At 43.3% G+C, this 19,240-nt stretch overlaps 2 protein-coding genes across 3 annotated transcripts in view; both read right to left on the minus strand.

Annotated features, from left to right (window-relative positions):
- Window positions 1-606: 606 nt before the first annotated feature.
- HYKK (hydroxylysine kinase) lies at window positions 607-11,394 on the minus strand. Of its 2 annotated transcripts, XM_019533375.1 has the most exons (5): window positions 9,815-11,394; window positions 9,333-9,686; window positions 7,897-8,039; window positions 1,953-2,136; window positions 607-1,176 (listed from the first exon to the last, which is right to left on the minus strand). In XM_019533375.1, the coding sequence occupies exons 2-5, from the start codon at window positions 9,676-9,678 to the stop codon at window positions 713-715; spliced, it is 1,137 nt and encodes a 378-aa protein (XP_019388920.1). In that variant the 5' UTR covers window positions 9,679-9,686; window positions 9,815-11,394; the 3' UTR covers window positions 607-712. The 2 variants fall into 2 exon arrangements, with proteins under 2 accessions (XP_019388920.1, XP_019388918.1); XM_019533373.1 differs by having other exon boundaries at window positions 9,333-11,394.
- Window positions 11,395-18,060: 6,666 nt separating this feature from the next.
- The window catches only part of IREB2 (iron responsive element binding protein 2), a 34,794-nt gene continuing 33,614 nt past the window's right edge, over window positions 18,061-19,240 (minus strand). The window contains exon 22 of the mRNA XM_019533376.1: window positions 18,061-18,905. Within this exon, the coding sequence (XP_019388921.1) occupies window positions 18,795-18,905 (111 nt within the window). The 3' untranslated portion in view covers window positions 18,061-18,794. The remainder of the gene's footprint in view (window positions 18,906-19,240) is intronic.

Below are 19,240 nucleotides of genomic sequence, written 5' to 3' on the forward strand. Positions count from 1 at the left end.
CCCCAACCCGCCCGGCTCGGAAGCGCAGGGTGGACGGCTATGGACATACGGTAAGCACAGGACCCCCTCGGGCTACCACATTAGGAAACCCTCTAGGGGCTCCAGGTCCAAAATGGGGGGGGAGAAGAAATGGGAGGGAGAGGGGGGCAGTGACATGCCTGTCCCTGCCCATTCTGTTGCCCCTCATTCCCAAACCGCAGCCCCCCGCCGCTTGCTGGTACCCCTCTCTCCTGCCCCACAGCCCCTGGTGCTGCCAGTGCCCTGCACATCCAACCCACAGTCACCTGTCCCGGTCCCATCCCCCTTCCCCCTGTGCCCCTCACTCCTGACCCACAGACCCCTGGCCCTCCAGCCCTGCTGCCCAAGCAGCTCCTGTGTTGCACGCACACTGACTCTCGCACACCGCTTGCTCTCCGTCTGGTTGCTGGAGCCCACACTGGGCGCACGTGACCCCCAGCAGCCAATGGTGTTGTTCACTGCTCCCAGCCCCAAGCAGCCACCCCAGGAGAGCAGAAAACCCGGACATTTGCTCTTATTTTAAAAATCCACCTGGACGCAGCACAGGGGTCCAAAAAAGAAGACAAGTCCAGGAAAACCCGGATGTACAGCCTCTGTCACACCTACGTTTAATAACTGCAATCCAGTCCCAGCACTGCAAGTGGCAGGTTTCCTTACATCCCTGTGAGTTATCTCCTCGGTGGAAATATACAAGCTAGGCCCTGGCAGCATTGGCATAGGCATCTGCAGTCTCAAACCAGATCTTCTCAACCGCTTCTTGGCCCACCTCAAACAGTTGGACTAAGTGCTTCCATCCCACTCCGGCAGTGATCATTAAGTATTCCTGATTTTCAGGATATAACTGCAAAGTGTGAGCCGCTACTACCAGCGATTGAGAAAACCTACCGCTCACCAAGAGGAAGAGGGCACCTCTCTCCTCTGGCGTCAATGGCACGATACTTTCAAACCCTGCAAGCACATGTCCTCCAACGCTGAGAGGATCTTTGCTCTCAATCATCATGTACATGATTGCTATGGCTACTTCGAATACATAGTAACCGTAGCTCATATCACTAAAATCCAGAATGCCAGACACTCTGTACTGTGCGGCCTCAGGGGAAGATGCAGGGTTGGAATCCACCAAGATGTTATGGTCATTAATATCCCCATGATTGATACCTGAATGCAAAAAGGAGAGAGAAAGTGTTGTGTACAAACAAGAAAAAGAAAAGTAGTAAACAAAGAGTGGAAACTTTGTCAATTCTCTTGAGAAAACTAAATTGAAACCATGTACATATGATGAGGAAATGAAGTTAACACTCCCAGATTAACTGCATGCCTATTCTGGTCTGCCTCAACAGAACCAAATCCTGACAATATTGCTATAACCTTCATGCTTTCCTGGTTCTTTATAAGAACCTTTGTTTCATTAATCATACATAAGTACATTAGATAAGTGGCATTTGGATGTTTATGATTTATTACTTAGCTTTTATAGCACCTAAAATGTGCCACCTGCTTTCCAGACACAAAGATTCATGCACAAGGTCATGAAGCCTTTCACTGGTGGATTACTATTGTCACTAATTTACATTATTTTGAGAGACGTTGCTCTTTGACAACTGCCAGTGAATGAGTTAGAAGCCTTCATCTAGTTCTACTAAACTCTTGTTATATTATGAAAATCTCCACAGTAATTAGCACCCTTGCTGGGAATCTCAGCAAACAGGCTAAAACTAAACTCCCTTTTAACTCACGGAAATAATTAATTCCTCCCAGGCCTGGTTTGGATCTTGTTCACTGAGCATCACGAGCAGCTTGTACATATTCAGGAGTACAATAAATAATTTCCTATAGTGCCCTGTATTTGGTACTTTTTACAAGCACACAAATTCTCTTAGAATCATTTCTTACATTCAGGAAGTCTTACAGCAAAACTGTTAGAAACTACTCACAGGCTCGAAAATTGCTTAGGTTGGGTAAGATTTTCTCTTTAAACTGTTGAATTACTTGGCTCACAACTTCACGATATCCGCTCTGGCCCAGGGCATGGATATACTCATCCAAAAGAGGAACATTTGCCAAGTTCCAAATGAACTTCCCTCGATGAAGACTTTTTACTGATGGATGATGGAATTTCTTCAGGAAATCATGAAACAGAAAAAAGGATATAAACAATAGTTTTGTTATCACATACAAAGGCAACAGAAAATCTTTAATGGACTTTAACTGGCTTTAGAGCACATTTATAGAGCAGCTTTATGGCTTTGATGACCATTGCCACCAGTGTCCTTCCGCAAGATGACCTTATCATCCACCACCACCTTTGGGTGAGGCTCCTGTAAATCTTTTAGTAATGGAGATTATCCTAAATTATTCAATTAATTAAAATAGTGCCAATGATAAAATCTTACATACATGTGGCTGCTTTGAACCTCAGAAATCCCGTGGTCTCTCACAAATTCTATACTGTGTATAGAGTCAAAGCACTCCTCGTTAAACTCAAAGCATCCTTCAGAAAATGCCAACTCCTAGATTTCATTTGTTTCTGGACTATGAAACAGAGCATTTCTTCTATTGCAAAGAACTCAGAAAGACCATGAAAGGTCAGAGTGTTTTTGACACCATGGATTCCTGTCTGATACCTCTGTGTTTATCTTACGAATCATGTGCAAGTGTCACACCTAACTGTTAATACTGTGTGGCACTCTTAAAAGAATCTCAAGAATTCCAAGGTGTCATTTTCTATACCAGCCAACAATACTTTATTGGCACAAGTAGCTGAACAAATGTTGCTAAAATAAAAGACAGAGAATGTTCAGGTACATTAGGAGAGAACACACAGCTGTACTAAAGCAAATGCTACAACAAAGCTTTACTTTTCTAAAAAAAAGTGTCATGAGATCAGGAATGCCCACCCAGCAGAGACAGGTGTCATCCAGAAGACCTGCACACAATTATATTTCATTTACTTGAAAAGGAGAAACAGCGAAGTCAGCCATACTCTGGTAGATCTAGGGAGTCTAAGTATTTCAGATTTATTGGTAATCCATAATCTACTAAATTATTTTCTTAATCCAAAAAGTAGTATTTTTTTTTTTTTTAAAGCTGCACAAAGGCAGAGGGGCAGAAAAGCATCTATTTGCATTTATGCCCTTCTTATATTGGAATTATCTCTCTGCATTGGTTAAGATGTCTTTAAGGCCAGATTCTGCCAGATGTATAAAATACCAGAGAACATGGACCCAGATTTTGCTGTAGAATGAAATATCAGTTTAAAACTGCAGCTCTTGGTTTTAATAAAAGCCACTAGATATGCATGAAAATCATAGATACAAAGACCAGGATACTGCCTCAAAACTACAATGTGATTACAGCACCTCCAATGCAATAAAAAGACTACTTGTAGAACAATGCCACCTGCTGACAAAATACTACAATCTTCACATACTGCCACACAGTATCACAAGGTCAGCATATGCATTAGAAGGCTACTGTTAATGTGAACTAATCATTAGATTAAAGTACCAGACCTTCCCAGGAGCCTGCCTGTCACTGTTTATCATTTTGTGACAACATATTCCTATTTTAGAAATGTTTTTCCTCTCCTTTGTTCCCAGGTGAGACACATGCAGACTAACAGGGAAAAGAATAAAGCCAACTGTTCACAGAATGGCATCAGTTACATAAAGAAAATAAACTGGGAAAAAAGAGAATGTGTACCATTATCTCTGCTTTACAGATGGGGAGCTGGAGCCATAAGCATATATTTAACTTTTTCAAAGTCACGCAGGATGTCTGAACCCAACCATCTCAAGTCCCTACCTAATGTACCGTTCTTCCTACCTGACAGTACTATTCAATCCATTGCCTTTGTTCAATCACATAGGTATGACTCTCTCCAAAGACCTTACCCAAAACAATTTCCTGTGCGTGGGTACCTGCTACTTTTCATTTTAATAATAAGTGAAAATAATCTTCAAGCTGCAATTGTACCAGCCAGCTGCTGCTAAACTGCTGAACGGTGGCTATGAGCTGCCAAGTTTGGATTCAGATCCAAATTCCCATAAATACCACAGTTATTCAGAGTAGAAATTTTGATTTGGTCCCATCTAAAGAAAAACCCAGCACAACTGCCAGGGAGGCACTGGGTTTGAAACAAAAATGTAAGATTTCTGGCCCTTAATCCTGTAATAAGCTTTGTTGACCAGCATACAAATTACTACATACACAATATGAAAAGGTTTTTTTAAAAACAGCAGGAATCATTTTTGTTCTTATTGCTGGTCACGGTTGTAGTTTACAGGTCTTCAAAGGAGGTCAGGGGAATTCAGATGAGATCACTAGCTGAACAGTTCATTGCTGAAGAAAGACAAGCTCCATCATGCTGCTGCATGGCCAGATTTGTATTGTGACCCACCTCCCCAGGCCCACAACCAAACGGAGTCTGTTGACAACCATTTTTTGTCATTAGGTGATTATTATTATTATTTAGATTTATGCCCTGCCCAATCCAGAAAGGCTCAGAGCAGCTTACAATAACAGACAGACAACTCACAAGATAACACAAGCAAACATCTCAGTCAGCACCCTAGAATGGTACAACTCCTCTGCACCCCACTTACTCCTCTGCTTCCTCCACCTATTACCCTGCTGGAGAGCAATCCTCCAGCCTAGCCAAACTGTGCTTTGCAACCCTTGTTCACACTGAGGTATGTCAAACCCCTTCCCACTCCCCCCACCATCATTCCTCTACTTCACATCAAAGGCTGATCCCTCCTCCATCCCTCAAAGAACCCCACAAACCTACACTCCCTCCCCTGCATTAATGAGATATAGGCACGCTCTCTCTGAGCTGATTTTGAATCATTTCATCTACCATGTTGAACAAAAAACTGGATTTAACATCCAGCTCCCAAATGAAAATGAATTTAAATTGCTGAAAAGGGAAAAAGTAAGAATGTTCTCATGAGTTGGTTATAACTGAATTTGCCTGAAGAAAGAAGTGAACAAACAATCTTTATTTTCAGTGAAGGAGAGGACATGAAAGGAATGGAGAAGAGAGCATAACTGGACAGGCATTTTTCATGTGGTGTAACAGAATGGTAATTCCACAAGCAGCTGTGTCATACATTAGTGTATACATAAATTGGGGCTGTCAAACCCAGTCTCTACCAGTCTGGAGAAAACAGAGCTCAAAATAGCTTAGCTACTGGAACCATGCTTAAAAGCAGACTCCAATCTTGCTCCGTTCAGCATTTAAGAAGTTCAAAGAAAAAAATATTCTTCACCCTGACTAAAAATAGTGGATTATATCTAAAGCATTTACCTTACGTTCACTAACTTTGTTGGCTGTTTGATGACAAGGAACAGGCAAATGCAGGGCTAGGAGAGGGAAAGGAAACTCTGGGAGGCACCACCCAGAACTTGCAGCTCATGCGGAAAGTGGCAACGGTAAATTTAAGCCAAGTTTGTGCTTTCATTTTCTTGGACTGCTTCCAGGACATAATTTAGGCATTTTTTATGGAAACAGGATTGCAAGGGACCTCCTGAACCACTGAGTCCTTTCTTTTGGTTCACAATAATTTTTTCAATGATTATCTATGAGATTATCCACTCCAACCCTGTCCCCATACAATAGCCAGGATTATTAAATAAATGCCTCAAATAGAGGAGACAAGGATACTGTCAATGCCTTACCAATACAATGACAGGGAATGTGTTAGGTTAATGTATGCTCAGATGATCCTAGGAAGACGACCAGGCCCTGTACTGCAAAAAAGGCAAAAAAAAGTGAAGGCCAAAAGCTGGTATTTTCCAAGGGGTGCCTTGAGTCTAAAAAGCTTGAGAACAGTTACGTTAATACACCCACTACTCTATGCTTCAGGGAGTATGGCTGAAGGCAAAAAACAATTAGTTTCTTGCATCAAGTGGATTTCAAATGAATAAGGAGGGAAGCTGTTTTGGAACCAGATACAGCTTTCTCCATCTGTATCCTGGTCTGACAGTTCTGGCATAAAATGATTCCCCACAAAACCATAAGACACTTAGCACAGATCTTTCCTTATGCCAATAGGAGGATATTCTAATCTAACCTTTTTGTCACAGGGACATTCTTATTGGTCATTGTCCATGGCATAGTGACCAATAGGAAGTCCAATGTGTCCATCAATTTGCAGTGTTGTTACAACATAACAATTTATTTTTTTACCATTGAAAAGAAAAAGGAAAGCTCTGGCTAGAACACAGCTACGTGCTATAACATGTACAATATCACTGTCACACGTCAGGGCTATTTCATATTTGCAGATCTTCATTATGTACTCGGGTTCACTTAAAAGCTATAGGACTTATGCAGTGCTTATAGTTATAGAATCAGAGAGGTCGGGTCGGAAGGGACCCTGTAGATCTTCAAGTCTGACCCCCTGCCTGGGCAGAAGAAACTGGGCTCAAATGACTCCAGCCAAGTAGGCATCAAGCCTCCTCTTAAAGACCCCCAGGGTAGGAGCCAGCACCACTTCCCTTGGAAGTTGGGTCCAGATCCTAGCCACCCTAACTGTGAAGTAGTTCTTACAGATGTCTAATCTAAACCTACTCTCCCAACAACTTATGGCCGTTATTCCTTGTTATGCCAGGGGCGCTAGGGGAAACAAGGTCTCTCCCAAACCCTTCTGGTCCCCGCTAGTGAGTTTATAGACCGTCACCAGGTCCCCCCTCAGCCTTCTCTTGTGAAGGCTGAACAGGTTCAGGTCCTGCAGTCTCTCACTGTAGAGTCTGCCCTGCTGTCCCCGGATCATTCAGGTGGCCCTCCTCTGGACCTTCTCAATGGTGTCCACATCCCTCCTGAAGTGCGGCATACAGAACTGGACGCAGTACTCCAGCTGTGGCCTGACCAGTGTCGCATAGAGGGGGAGGATCACCTCCTTGGCCCTGCTTGAGATACATCTGTGGATGCACAACAAGGTCCGGTTAGCCCTGCCAACCATGACCTGGCATTGTTGGCTCATGTTCATCTTGGAGTCAATAATAACTCCAAGATCCCTTTCTGCCTCCATGCTAACAGGAAGGGAGTTTCCCATCTTATAAGTGTGCTGCTGGTTACTACTGCCCAAGTGCAGCACTCTGCACTTGTCAGTATTGAAACGCATCCTGTTTTTGTTAGCCCACCCCTGTAACCTATCCAGGTCTGGCTGCAGTCTTTCCCTCCCTTCTAGCGTGCTCACCTCACCCCAAAGTTTGGTATCATCAGTGAATTTAAACAGGGTGCTTTTCACCCCGTTGTCCAAATTGCTGATAAAGAAATTGAACAGCGCGGGCCCAAGGACCGAGCCCTGGGGGACTTCGCTGCCCACTTCTCCCCAGGTTGACGATGACCTGTCTACCACCACTCTCTGAGTGTGACCCTTCAGCCAATCTGCAATTCATCTGATTGTGCAGGCATCAATGCCACGGTCACCCAATTTTTTAATGAGGATGGGGTGGGAAACAGTGTCAAAGGCCTTTCTGAACTCCAGAAAGACTATATCCATGGCGACACCTGCATCCAATGCTTTTGTGAACTGCATGTGCCCCTCGATGGCTGATACCAGCGCTGTCGGCAGGGCCAGTGCCCCCTCGACAGGGCCACTGTCAGCGCCAGCACCTTCTGTGGGTGCCCCCCAGATTCAGGAGACACCAGTCACTCACGCCCAACTTTGTGGTTAAGCAAGAGCTTGCTCTTGCCTTATAAATGGACCTGTTTCAACCTATGTCCCCAACCACAGACAGAGCTGGACAAATAATAATAACATTTGTCACATATTATAGTGAGACACTGACTCAGCTATTTTTATCAGTTAAATAAAACACTAGGTGGGAATGAATTAGTGCCATTTGCCTGCTGAGGACAAAAGGGCTCACCTCTGAAAGAACTCTGTCCAGTCTAGCTGCTAGCTTTCCAATCTCATACAAAATCTGAGGATTGGTAGGGCACTTTGCCAGAGGTGTGCCAGGGAGGTAGGTCAGCAATCTCACCATATACTTTTTTGTCAGGGACCCAGTACCTAATAAGCAAAAGAGATGCATTGTAAATGCATTCCACCAAAGATTATGGGGTACAAGAGTGAGAAAGGCTTCACAGATTGTGGAAGAAATCAGATGCAGCTGTTAAAACTGGCAAATCACAGTAGAGGGTCACATTAGGAAACTGCCTAGGTCAGCACACATGGTTTGTAAATGAAACTCCTTGATCATACATTTGTGATTGACATTACACACAAAGAGGTTCATTCATTCAACAACTAAGTGATTCCTTCCAGAGAGTCAATGGGCCCAAAGAAAACTCGGGTTTAAATCATGATTTTCCGTAGCAAAGTGATAGATCCTAATTGCCCTATGCAAACCATAGCATGGGGACCAGATTCAAATGCAATATTTCCCACCTCCCAACTCATAGGCAACTGGTAGGGGGTGCATGTGCACCTCTGATGGCTGATACTGATGCTGTCAGCAGGGCTGGTGCCGCCCCTGACAGAGCCACCATCAGCACCAGCACCAGCACCTTCTGTGGGTGCCCCCCAGATTCAGGAGACACCAGTCACTCATGCCTGACTTTATGGTTAAGCAAGAGCTTGCTCTTGCCTTATAAATGGACCTGTTTCAACCTACATCCCCAATCACAGACAGAGCTGGACAAATAATATGCAATATTACTGATTTGATTAATATTGCTGCTTTTTATGATTTACCTATGAAAAGAGCAACATTTTATTTAATTCCTGGTTTATTTGGTAAACATTTTTTATTAATTCCTGCTCTCGTCAGCTGATTTGGGTACAGCTTATTTTATATTTGAGTTGTGCTTGAACACAGAGGTCACATGGCAGGATTCTTCTCCTGGAGTTGATGAAGATAGTTCTCAGGCCCAGATTTCTAGTACTGCACACTACCAGTTATGAATTCCCAATTCCTATGCAGCAAATTCCTTCTCTGCAATATTTAAGTTGCTGTTTCACTTATCAGAGTAGTTACAGAAAGTAAATGCATAACATGATCAAAATAATTAAATGGAAATTAGAGCTGACATGTGCACAAGTTCTAAGGAATTTATTCTTCATTACTGAACCAGGCCACAATCCAGCTACAGCATGTCACACATTTCATGCCTCCCCATAAAAGTCTTGCAATACTGCATAAGAGTTGCCTATGCTGTTGCAAATGCATTTGTGCTGAACCAATTCGTCATGGACTACTACTGTTTTTGCACTAAGTAACTCAGTGGCAGCTTGTGGCATAAGCATGATGAAACAGTGGAAAGTAGGATGGCGGTATATGTAAAAGTTCTTGCTGTCTCTCACCTATTGATTCTAGAGACATGATGTTACCATCTTTAGTCAGATGGGGCACAGCTGAAGGAAACCCTTCAGCATTCAGAAACATCATGATCCGCGTCTGCACTTCAATGAGTTCAGGATTCTGGCTGTCTTCAGAGTTGATTATTTTGAGGACATAATCATCGGCACAATCTGCTGTTCCTTCCTTCCTTGTAACACGCACATGAAAATTCTGATCATCATAGCTGGGGAGTGCTCTGATCTCAGACACTTTTAATCCAAATACCCTTTCAGTCAATTCAATGGCCTCCTTTTCATGGAGTGCTGGTTTAGTGAGTGTCTGAAGTTGCTTGTTGTCTCCAGAAGACATTGTGTGCTCAGATGAGAAAGAAGAGTGAAAGATCTCATTGGTATTCTGTCTCTCAATACTGTACAAGTAGCAGTTAGTATGACAAAACATCTAAATATAGCAAAAAGACTTTTCATAGAAGACTTCAGACACTTACTAGCTGGAAAAGAAGCTGTCTAGGATGAGTGAAATTTAAACCATTTGGGATTTCTTGTTCTCCCTTTCTTCCCCAGTTCCTTGTTTCTAAGCCCACTATCTCCTTTGTTGCTTTCCCCCAGTAAATTTAGGATTTTACTAAGAAATAAAACGTACGAGAACTAAGCAACTTATTGGAAGTTAGCTAATAAAGTTCATAAGCATAATATATAAAATAGTACCATGCAACAAAAAGATACCAGGCACACTAGTAACTTACCAATAATTTTCTACAGAAGAGAAGGATTAAGAGCTGACACGATGCTCCTATGTCAAATCCAAAGATAAAATAAGTCTGCAGCAGATATCTGTTATTACAAATAATTATGGGCTTTCTGCCAGCTGTTGCAGTTCAACAGTCCAATGATTATTTAATATTTGAAAATTCCAAGTTCCCCCAAAGCCCCCCCACCCCTTTCTAACTCTTGTCATCATTATCCTTTTTGTTGTTGAAAGTCCATGCTTCTCTGCATGAACTGCAAGCCATGATAATAAACCTTGGACTCTTGCTTGAAGCAGCACTAACCTTTGTACTGTCCATCTGGATCAAAGGAAGAATAGAAAAGTGCATGTCTGTCTAAAGGGACCATCTCACAATCACAAAATGATGCTCCCAGGGCTCAGTCACCATCTATTAGAAGCCCAGCCTTGATATAAAATGGCTTGATTTGGTGCCAAGTATTGTTTTAACAGCCACAGTTTTGGACTCCCCAAAGCAACGTACCTAGGCTCTAGACTCCCTTATACTTACTTGTCCCTGCTATTGCCTAAACTTTTGCTGACTACATCTTTTAAACTGCTTGATTCTTTCAGTTTTTCTGCAGAAAATCCTTTACCATTGGCTGGAAGGCAGGCAGTTTTCACAGCAGCTAAGAGAAAGTTACTAACACTCGGCTAAGAACACGCACTGTGTTAGGACACTGCTTTCATAAGCGTTACTAGGAAGTAAAACATTAATTTAAAAAAATGTAGCTGCAGAGGCCACCCTATGTCCTGGAGTAGAAGTAGGACTGCTTCTTACATGAGGTTTTCCAACTCAGCTGCACTGGAGTTTTTCTATATCAAGGCAATTTGCCCTTGTATGCCTGCACTGGTGTAACTACACCAGTAGAAACCAGGGGTCTGCTCTAAGTACAGTGCCAAGCAGCTTTTCTCCAGGCTGCCATTGTGTTAGAAAACAAAATCCATTGGGGGGGGGAGGACTAGAAATGCAGTGGGAATTAGATCACCCAAAAAACAACTTTTTTCTTTTTGGTAACAGAGACAAGAGTCTCTAAAACGTTATGTGCTGTTTTCCTTTCGGCTTTTTCTTTCACGGTTCGTTAAATGTGATCCTGGACAAAACTGCACAGATGAAGAGCAGGGAGACAAGCCAATTACAAGGGGGGTGGGTTTTTTAAGCATCTCGGCTGATTTTCCCGTGGCCTGCAGCACGGGCAGGCTCTGCCGCTGGGACCGACACTCGATCCCGACTAAGCAGGCAGGAAAGCACGTCTGAAACCCGCACCCGCCGCCACCGCCTTCACAAACCACTTCGGAGCCAGGCTGCGCCGCCGAGGCGCCCGGGGGCTGAATCCGCTCCGCGGCCGAAGGCCCCGTCACGCCCGCCCGCGGCAGCGCCGGAACCAGACGAGCTCCCGCCTCGCGCGAGACGCCGCCGTGGGCGTGGGGCCCCGCCTGGGGGCGGCACCTGCCGGGCGCAGCCTTGAACCGCGGGAGGCGTTTAAACCCGCGGTTTCAACCTGGGCGCCCGGCCCTGCGGTGCACGACACCCGCACTTACAACCGGGGGGCCCGCTTCTCCGCGACTTGTGCGCGGGGGACCGTAAAGCGGGAGAAAGGTTAAAAACTGCTGGCTTAGCGAGAAAGAGGGCGCTTGTGCTTCAGGCCCTACAGGGAGCCTGGGCACGAGTCCGCCCAGCGTTTCGCGGCTTGTCTGGGCCAGGACAAAGCGCTTCAGTCTTTCTTCGCTTCCAAGCTTCCCCCACCCCTCGCTGCCCGTGAACCAGGATGACAGCACGGTACCCGAGAGAGAAATGATAAGGCATTTATTAAAATCAATATTAAATGTTGAATCTGATTTATACAGTTGTCCAGTGGGTTTTTAAGATGTAATAGTAATGCGCATTTGCCTTCCTGCGGTGAAGTCATGAATATCATTACAGCATGTGATGAAACCTCCTGGAATAGAGTCACAGAGTTGGCAGCTGCAGACTACACAGCTAACTACCCCATCTGCACTGGAGGCCAGGAAATACACACCTGCTTCAGTAATGGGCTAGGTAAAAGGGAGTTGCAAATCTTTGCTATTTCTTTAGCAATCTTTTATCTGCTGGCTATAGTCACCACATGGGACGTATATTTTATTAATAAACAGCACTTGACAGTCAGTAATCCTGAGCGTGGCTGAGACTCAAGGTTCTAAAATCAGTCAGGCAGAACACTTGGTATTTTGCTGAGTAACAGTAACCGCAACTAGCCAAAAGGGTGGCAAAATAATCTAGCCATGCTGCTGCAGTGCGATAAGCAAGATTACAGGGAACATTTTCTTTTCCCCATTATGTAAATTAGAATCTCTACAAATAATATATCCTCATTAGATTCAATACAGCATTAGCAAGTACAAAGAAAAGTGACATAATCCAACTTGAAAACTACAAAAGCTATTTCATTAGGTGAAGTCCCTTTCATATTCCAATAAATTTAATTGCCAAGGCAACCTTGTTTTCAATACAAATGGAACAGACAGGCATATATTCAGCTGACAAGGAAAAAAAATAAGGAAAGGCATTGCTTAATAGTTAATATCCTACACTAAGTTTAATATTGCAAGCAGGCATTCATTTTGTAAATTTGTAAGCATCACCAAAGTACATTGCTTTCTTTAACTTCCTATCATCTACTCTGTTTTAGCTAATAAAGTTTACAAATTACCAGGTTGAACTTTAGCTAACCTAACTTTAGCATTAAAGAATCATTAAGAACTTAGAATCGGAGTTGGTTGAAGTAATTTAACCAAATAGATCAGTTTGTTTAGTGTCACACAGGTATGGGGGGAGGTGGGAACCCATACATAGCTTTCTATGGAAGGAGGGCAGGGGGGAATTACACATGGATGAGCTTTTCAAGTATTTACTGGTTCCTTTAGGAACAGTTAAAATCTATGCTAATTGCTTATGAACAAGAACATAATTTAGAAGCCCCAGAGACAGTGCTTTGAAATCTGTAATATCGGAGGAATGTCCTATGTTGGGGATGCCTCCTAAAGCACAAGTGTTCAAATTCAAAGTACACATCTTGTCCAGTTAAAGTAACAAAGACTAATCAGATGCATCTCCAGATTTAGGTTTTGTAAAAAGAAAACCTAACCTTTTTCAAAGTGTTTTTCAAGCAATTAACCCTCTCGCCCCAAGAGGCATAATCAGTTACTCGCTCCTGCTTTTGAAATGCCCATGAAAAATGTTCTAAAAAGAAGTTTCTGCAATGTTTGCAACCTCAGCATTGCTAGCTCGTGAGCAACTTAAGCACTGTGTATGGAGCTTCAGAAAGCCTGGACTCCTTGGAGTTTTTGGGCCAGGGGAATGGTGGTCAGCCTTACCCACAATGCCATGTGAATCAAACCCAGGGGACTCCCCATGGGTTCAGAAATGTAATAGTGGCACCACTGCCCTGTTGCCAAATTTCTGGACCACAGGAAGCCCCACAGGCTGCACATGGCCCTACACATTAGGTTGCACCAGTGTGTGGGGTCAGGCAGGGATGTGGTCATGGGTGACTGGTGCCATCTTAATGGGGGGGTGGGGGGGGGCATGTGCCCCCAGTCCATCTCACCAACCAGAAAGTGGAAGTAGCCACAGCGCTTCACCCAGGTGATCCCACTTCCTGGCCAGTGCTCGCAGGGGGGGCACCGGAGCACCCGCCTGCCCATCACCTAAGTGGGGAGCATGGCCTGTCAGGGGTCATACCAGTGCTCTCAGGGTGCATTGTGCACCCCCTACATGTCACCACTGGATGTGGTGTTGCTCTGCAGTTGGATCTGGCACACAGGGCTGGATCACAACAGACCAACCTTGCTGTGAGCAGCCTGCAGACTGGCCCTGTACCACTCGCCTGGCTTATGGGGCCAGAAGGTTGAGCATCCCATGGCTAGGGTAAGAAGCTACATACAGCTGATATGCTGGAAGGAGGAGACATTTTTCATGTGATGTTTTACCTGGGGCTCCCACAAAAAGTGGAATCAGGATCACAGGAAATCAAACACATGCATGTTCTCCCCTTCTATATAATGATTTACATTTTAAAGAAAACTTACTGAGGGTGCAAGAAGAATAGCAAATGTGGCAAGTGACCAGCTTGGCTTAGCAGAGAACTCTTTGGTGAGCTTAAACACAAAAAGGAAGCTTACAAGTGGAAGTTTGAACAAACTAGGGAGGAGTATAAGAATATTGCTCAGGTGTAGAGATGAAGTCAGGAAATTGGAGCTGCAGCTAGCAAGGGATGTGAAGGATAACAAAAGAAGCATTTCTACAAGTATGTTTGCAACAAGGTGGTCAGGGAAAGTGTGTCCCTTACTGAATGGGGGAGGCAACCTAATGACAGATTAGGAAAAGGCTGAAGTGCTCTATGTGGGGTGGTCAGTGGTGATGCATGGGGCGCACATGCATCTCGAGAGCGCTGGTGCACCCCTGACAGGCCATGTTTCTTGGTTAGGCAACAGATGGGGGGCAGGCAGGAGCACCGGTGCCCCCTCTGTAAGCGTTGGCTGGGGAGTGGGAGGGCTGTTACCACTTCCTGGCTGGCATGATCAGCCTTGAGGGACCCCCAATCAGTGAGACTGGCCAGTCGCCCATGAGGGTAGCCATCATAAAGAGCAGTCTGGTTGTCCTCTGTTGATAAAAAACTGGACATCTTTATGTCCTCTATTTTTCTCTTGAAGAGAGGCATATCAATAGAGGCAGCCAGATGCTGAGTGGTGCAGGGGATGGGGAGGTGGGGACGGTGTGCGAGCGGGCAGGGAGGGGAAGCTCACCAGGCTGGAGTGTGGCAGCAGTAGCTGCCGCGTGCAAAACTTCCCCACCGTGCAGAGGGGTGCCGCTGCCCTCGCCCCACCCCAGCCCTGCTCCTGGGAGGCAGCTCCCCACATGTACCCCCTAAAACCAGTCCACACACCCCCGGTTGGCAACCCCTGATCTACAGAATGTGGCATGTTGAGTCAGAGAAAGCTAAAGCAGATGGGTTTGGGACCAACCTCTCAAGAGAAAAAGGCATTTTAAATGCACTATTACAATTTCTTCAGGGGGGAAAAATGATGCATACATGAAATGTGATACAGTTTTCTTTATTAAAAATAATTTACAGCATCAGTAACATTTTATGCTCATTTGCCAACAACTGAACTGCCTCTTAATATCTCTATACAATACATAACATACTAAATTTAAAACATACTGTTTTGTTGGCTTTAAACAGCAGACACTGATTTGTAGTTGCTTAAATAGGATTAATATACATGTTGCTGTAGATGTCCTTATACTTACGTGTAAAATTTATAAACAATCAACACTATCCCAAAGTTCCGGGGAAAAACGTTTAGAAAAATTTGAATAAGATTCTTTCCCAAATCAAATCAGAGAGAATTTCAAGTTAAATACGCCTACCACAGCATGTGACTTTAATTGCCCTCCTATGCTTTAAAATACAGAAGATTAGGCCCCAATCCTCCAAATGGCCTGTATCTTGCCCTTTCTGCAAGATGGATGTCACTGCATAGGCCTTTCCCATTTCAAACTAGTGAGATCCCAGTAGTGTGATCAAAGTTAAATGCGTCTCCTGTGTTGCTGTGTTACTGAGGGAGGGGTTGTATGATGCCTACGAGCATACCTGTATTTGGGGTGGAGGGGAACACTCAGAAATAGTCAAACTGGTTCTTTTTGTAGCAAATTCCTAACCTGAGAAAAGCAAAACACTTGGGTACATTGTGTTGTTTCTCTCAGCGTCACCGTGCTTCAGTCATGAACATGGACAGCCAGATTCAAAGCCAACTAAGGTCAATGAAAAGATCCCCACCGACTTCCATAGGCTTTGGATCAGACGTAAGGTAACAGCAATGGCAGGTTTCTAAATTCCAAAAAAATGAAGCTGTGTTCCAGTTTTCTTTCACTGATTTTAAGGCATAAGAACAGCAGAATTAAAAGTAGTAACTACAAGAGTGAAATCAGCATGCCCCTTATCAGAGCTGAGCGGTTTTAATATTGAAATAAAACACCCGTGGGTTGGTAAGTGCTGTCCTTTCAAGCTGTACTTAATTTCACAATACTGATTTACTTTGTATGTGGCTTGGACCACTTCTCTGATTACTTCTGAAGCAACAAGTGTTTTATTGCAAGAGAGGATGGGAGGATGTGCTCCATTCAAGCAATGGCAGTTATACTAGAGAGATGGTTAAACTAAGTTCTTTGGTGCCAAGTATCAGGATTTCCATTTACAGTAAGTCTGCATGAGGCAGCATGACCGATTAGCATGAAGAAATCCCATTTGCTTCCCAATAACCACATCCGCGCGCGCATACATACAATCTCTCTCTCTCCAATGGAGAACACACTGCTCAGCTAGAGAGTGAGATTAAGACAGGCCTGTTTTTATACAATAGGCAAGATGTGTTTCTCAGAAAGACAGCCAGGACAGAAAACATCTTTGAACACTTTGAACTCAGCAGCTGTACCACTGAGATTTTATATTAAATCAATGTTTTTCAAACACTATCTAGAAGCAGTTGTTGGACTACCACTTGAATAGCTTTTACCTCTGCTAAAAAAGAAAGCAAGCACAGTGGGTGAAGTCACAGATTACACAGGATGTTGAGTTTTACAGAAAGGCTTTTCTTTTTTACGATGCATGATGACACAAAAAAACCAACACTTAAATGCCAATAAAACAGTGTTACAGAATGAAGCAATCAAGGCATTCAAATTCCTACTTGAAAGCTATGTTCTGAACTCCCAATGCGATGAAAATTAATCATTAAAATTCTATAACGTTTGCACCATTTTTCAGGACTCTGTTAAAAGTATAAAATTTTAAAAGATTCTTTGCATTAAAATTTCCATTTCAAAACTCTGAAGGTTATTTTATGCCTTTTTATGCAAAATATCGCAAGAGTCTATTGCCTGAGTATGAGTTCATAGTTTGTTTTAAAAATGCAACCTCTCATCTGTGCAATGAAGCTGCAGAAGATCTCTTAAAGCAGGGGTGGGCAAAATGCGGCCCAGGGGCTGGATACAGCCCCACCAGGCCATTCTATCTGGCCTGCGGGGCCCCTAAAAAATTTAGAAAATTAACATTAATCTGCCCTGAGCTGCCTGTCATGCAGCCCTCAGTGGCTTGCCAAAACTCAGTAAGCGACCCTCTGCCTAAAATTATTGCCCGCCCCCATCTTAAAGAGTTTGATATCACGGACACAGTTAATAAAATAATAGAAATCCTGGAAAGTACAAATAAAGAAATAATTTACAGGGCACGTGAGTGGACTAGCTAGTATTTAAATGGCCACCTTAATTCTCTCTCAAATGGAATGAAAACTCATAACCAGGCAGTTACAAACCAAATTTTAGACTTGAAGTTTTAAGTTACAAGGACAAAGACATCTGAAACTATTAAGGATTTTGTAATAACTTGGGTAAATTAAAAAGCGGTCTTTTTATATTTTCTTCACGTGTAAATACAGAATATGTTCCTGTGTTGAGACCTTACATCTCCAGTTGTAAAATAATGGAAAATAGGGTTATCATAAAAGTACTGATATGACCAAGACTATAGCAGTTCAAATGGCAATGTTGTAACAGCTGGTTTTGGTTCAAGTATGGAACATTAAGCACAGTTCTGGCATTTGTTTAGAAGAACAAAACTTTAAGGACACATCAAAAGGCAGTATGGCGCCTTCAGCCAGGTAATGTTTTACAATGTAATGTAAGCTGAAGCATATAGCAACCGTAGGCCATACTTTAAGTAAACAGAAGAAAACCTAAAAGGCCAGTAAATTTTAAGGGGTTCTCAGCTCTTTAGTTAATTTTGTGGGGGAGTATTTTGGTTAATGACACTGCAAACACCGAACACATTAATAGCCAGTATTATAGAAAGAGAACAGCTTCAGAGGTGGCCAAACTGCCCAGCTGATATAGTAACTTGCCGAAAAAGCATGGAGAGCTGCATCTAGTTTGCATTAAAGAATTTATTGCAGCTATTCCAATTTTCCAATACAGATATGTGGCCCATGGAGATTTCTCATCTCCAGGATACAATATTACATGTTACTCCAAACAGTGTTATATCTGCACATAGCTAGTGCCTGCCATCTCCAGAATGAAGGCAAAGGAAGCCATGGTGTAGGCAACAAGACTCTGTGGGACTCGCACAGACCCTTTAAGTCAACCCACAATTTAAATAATAACATTCAAACCTGGAAATCTGTTTCAGAGCTGGATTCTTAGCTTCCACAATACAAAAACCCAGTCTTGCCTCTATCATTCCTTACCATTTTAAACCAACAGACAGCAGTATACAGATTTACAGGTGAAGAACTAAAAGGAAAACACCTACAGAAAGTCTTCTTGCATAATAATGTTCAGCACAATTCAGTTTCAGATTTCACATAGTTTATTTACAAAATGGTCTGATAAAACATTCCCTCGCCCCATACTTACAGCTCTCTGCCACAACACACGTATGTCGATTTTAGCAATGTTTAATAGCACCATTCGTATATTATTTAAAATCAGGAAGGATCTGGTTGCAGTTACAATGATTCACAATCTTTTAACATCCATGGACGAAGTAACTTTGAGCACACTAGGACTGTTTGCAGTTCCACGGTATGGATTCCTGGGGTCACACAAGGCATTTTCAGAATAACCAGTTATGCAAGGTATCCATATTAGTCAGTAGCTACTACAAGAATCTTCGAGCCACGTAGTTTAGAATTCCACCATGTTTGTATAATGTTATATCCACATCATTCTCAAACAAGGCAATCACGCTGAATGCTTTTCCAGTGTTTGTCTTAAAAAAAAATTTTAAAAGTCGACCTATTAGTTTATCAACTTGTTTTCCATTTTTTTTAAAGTTATTCTAAAGAAACTTTAACCACAAACCACACAGCTGACAAATGGAGATCCAACACCAAATATACCGATCATTCTAATATTCATATTGCTGAAGCTGAATTAAGGTTGTTTCACAGTTTCTAGGGTCGGAAGGGACCTGAGCAGATCATCTAGTCCGACCCCCTGCCATGGCAGGAAAGAATACTGGGGTCAAACAACCCCAGCAAGATGTTCATCTAACCTCCTCTTAAACACCCCCAGGGTAGGAGCCTGCACCACTTCTCTTGGAAG

This window comes from Crocodylus porosus, unplaced genomic scaffold (genome assembly GCF_001723895.1).
Source record: "Crocodylus porosus isolate Cpor-Errol unplaced genomic scaffold, CroPor_comp1, whole genome shotgun sequence".
NCBI classification, from domain to species: domain Eukaryota; kingdom Metazoa; phylum Chordata; order Crocodylia; family Crocodylidae; genus Crocodylus; species Crocodylus porosus.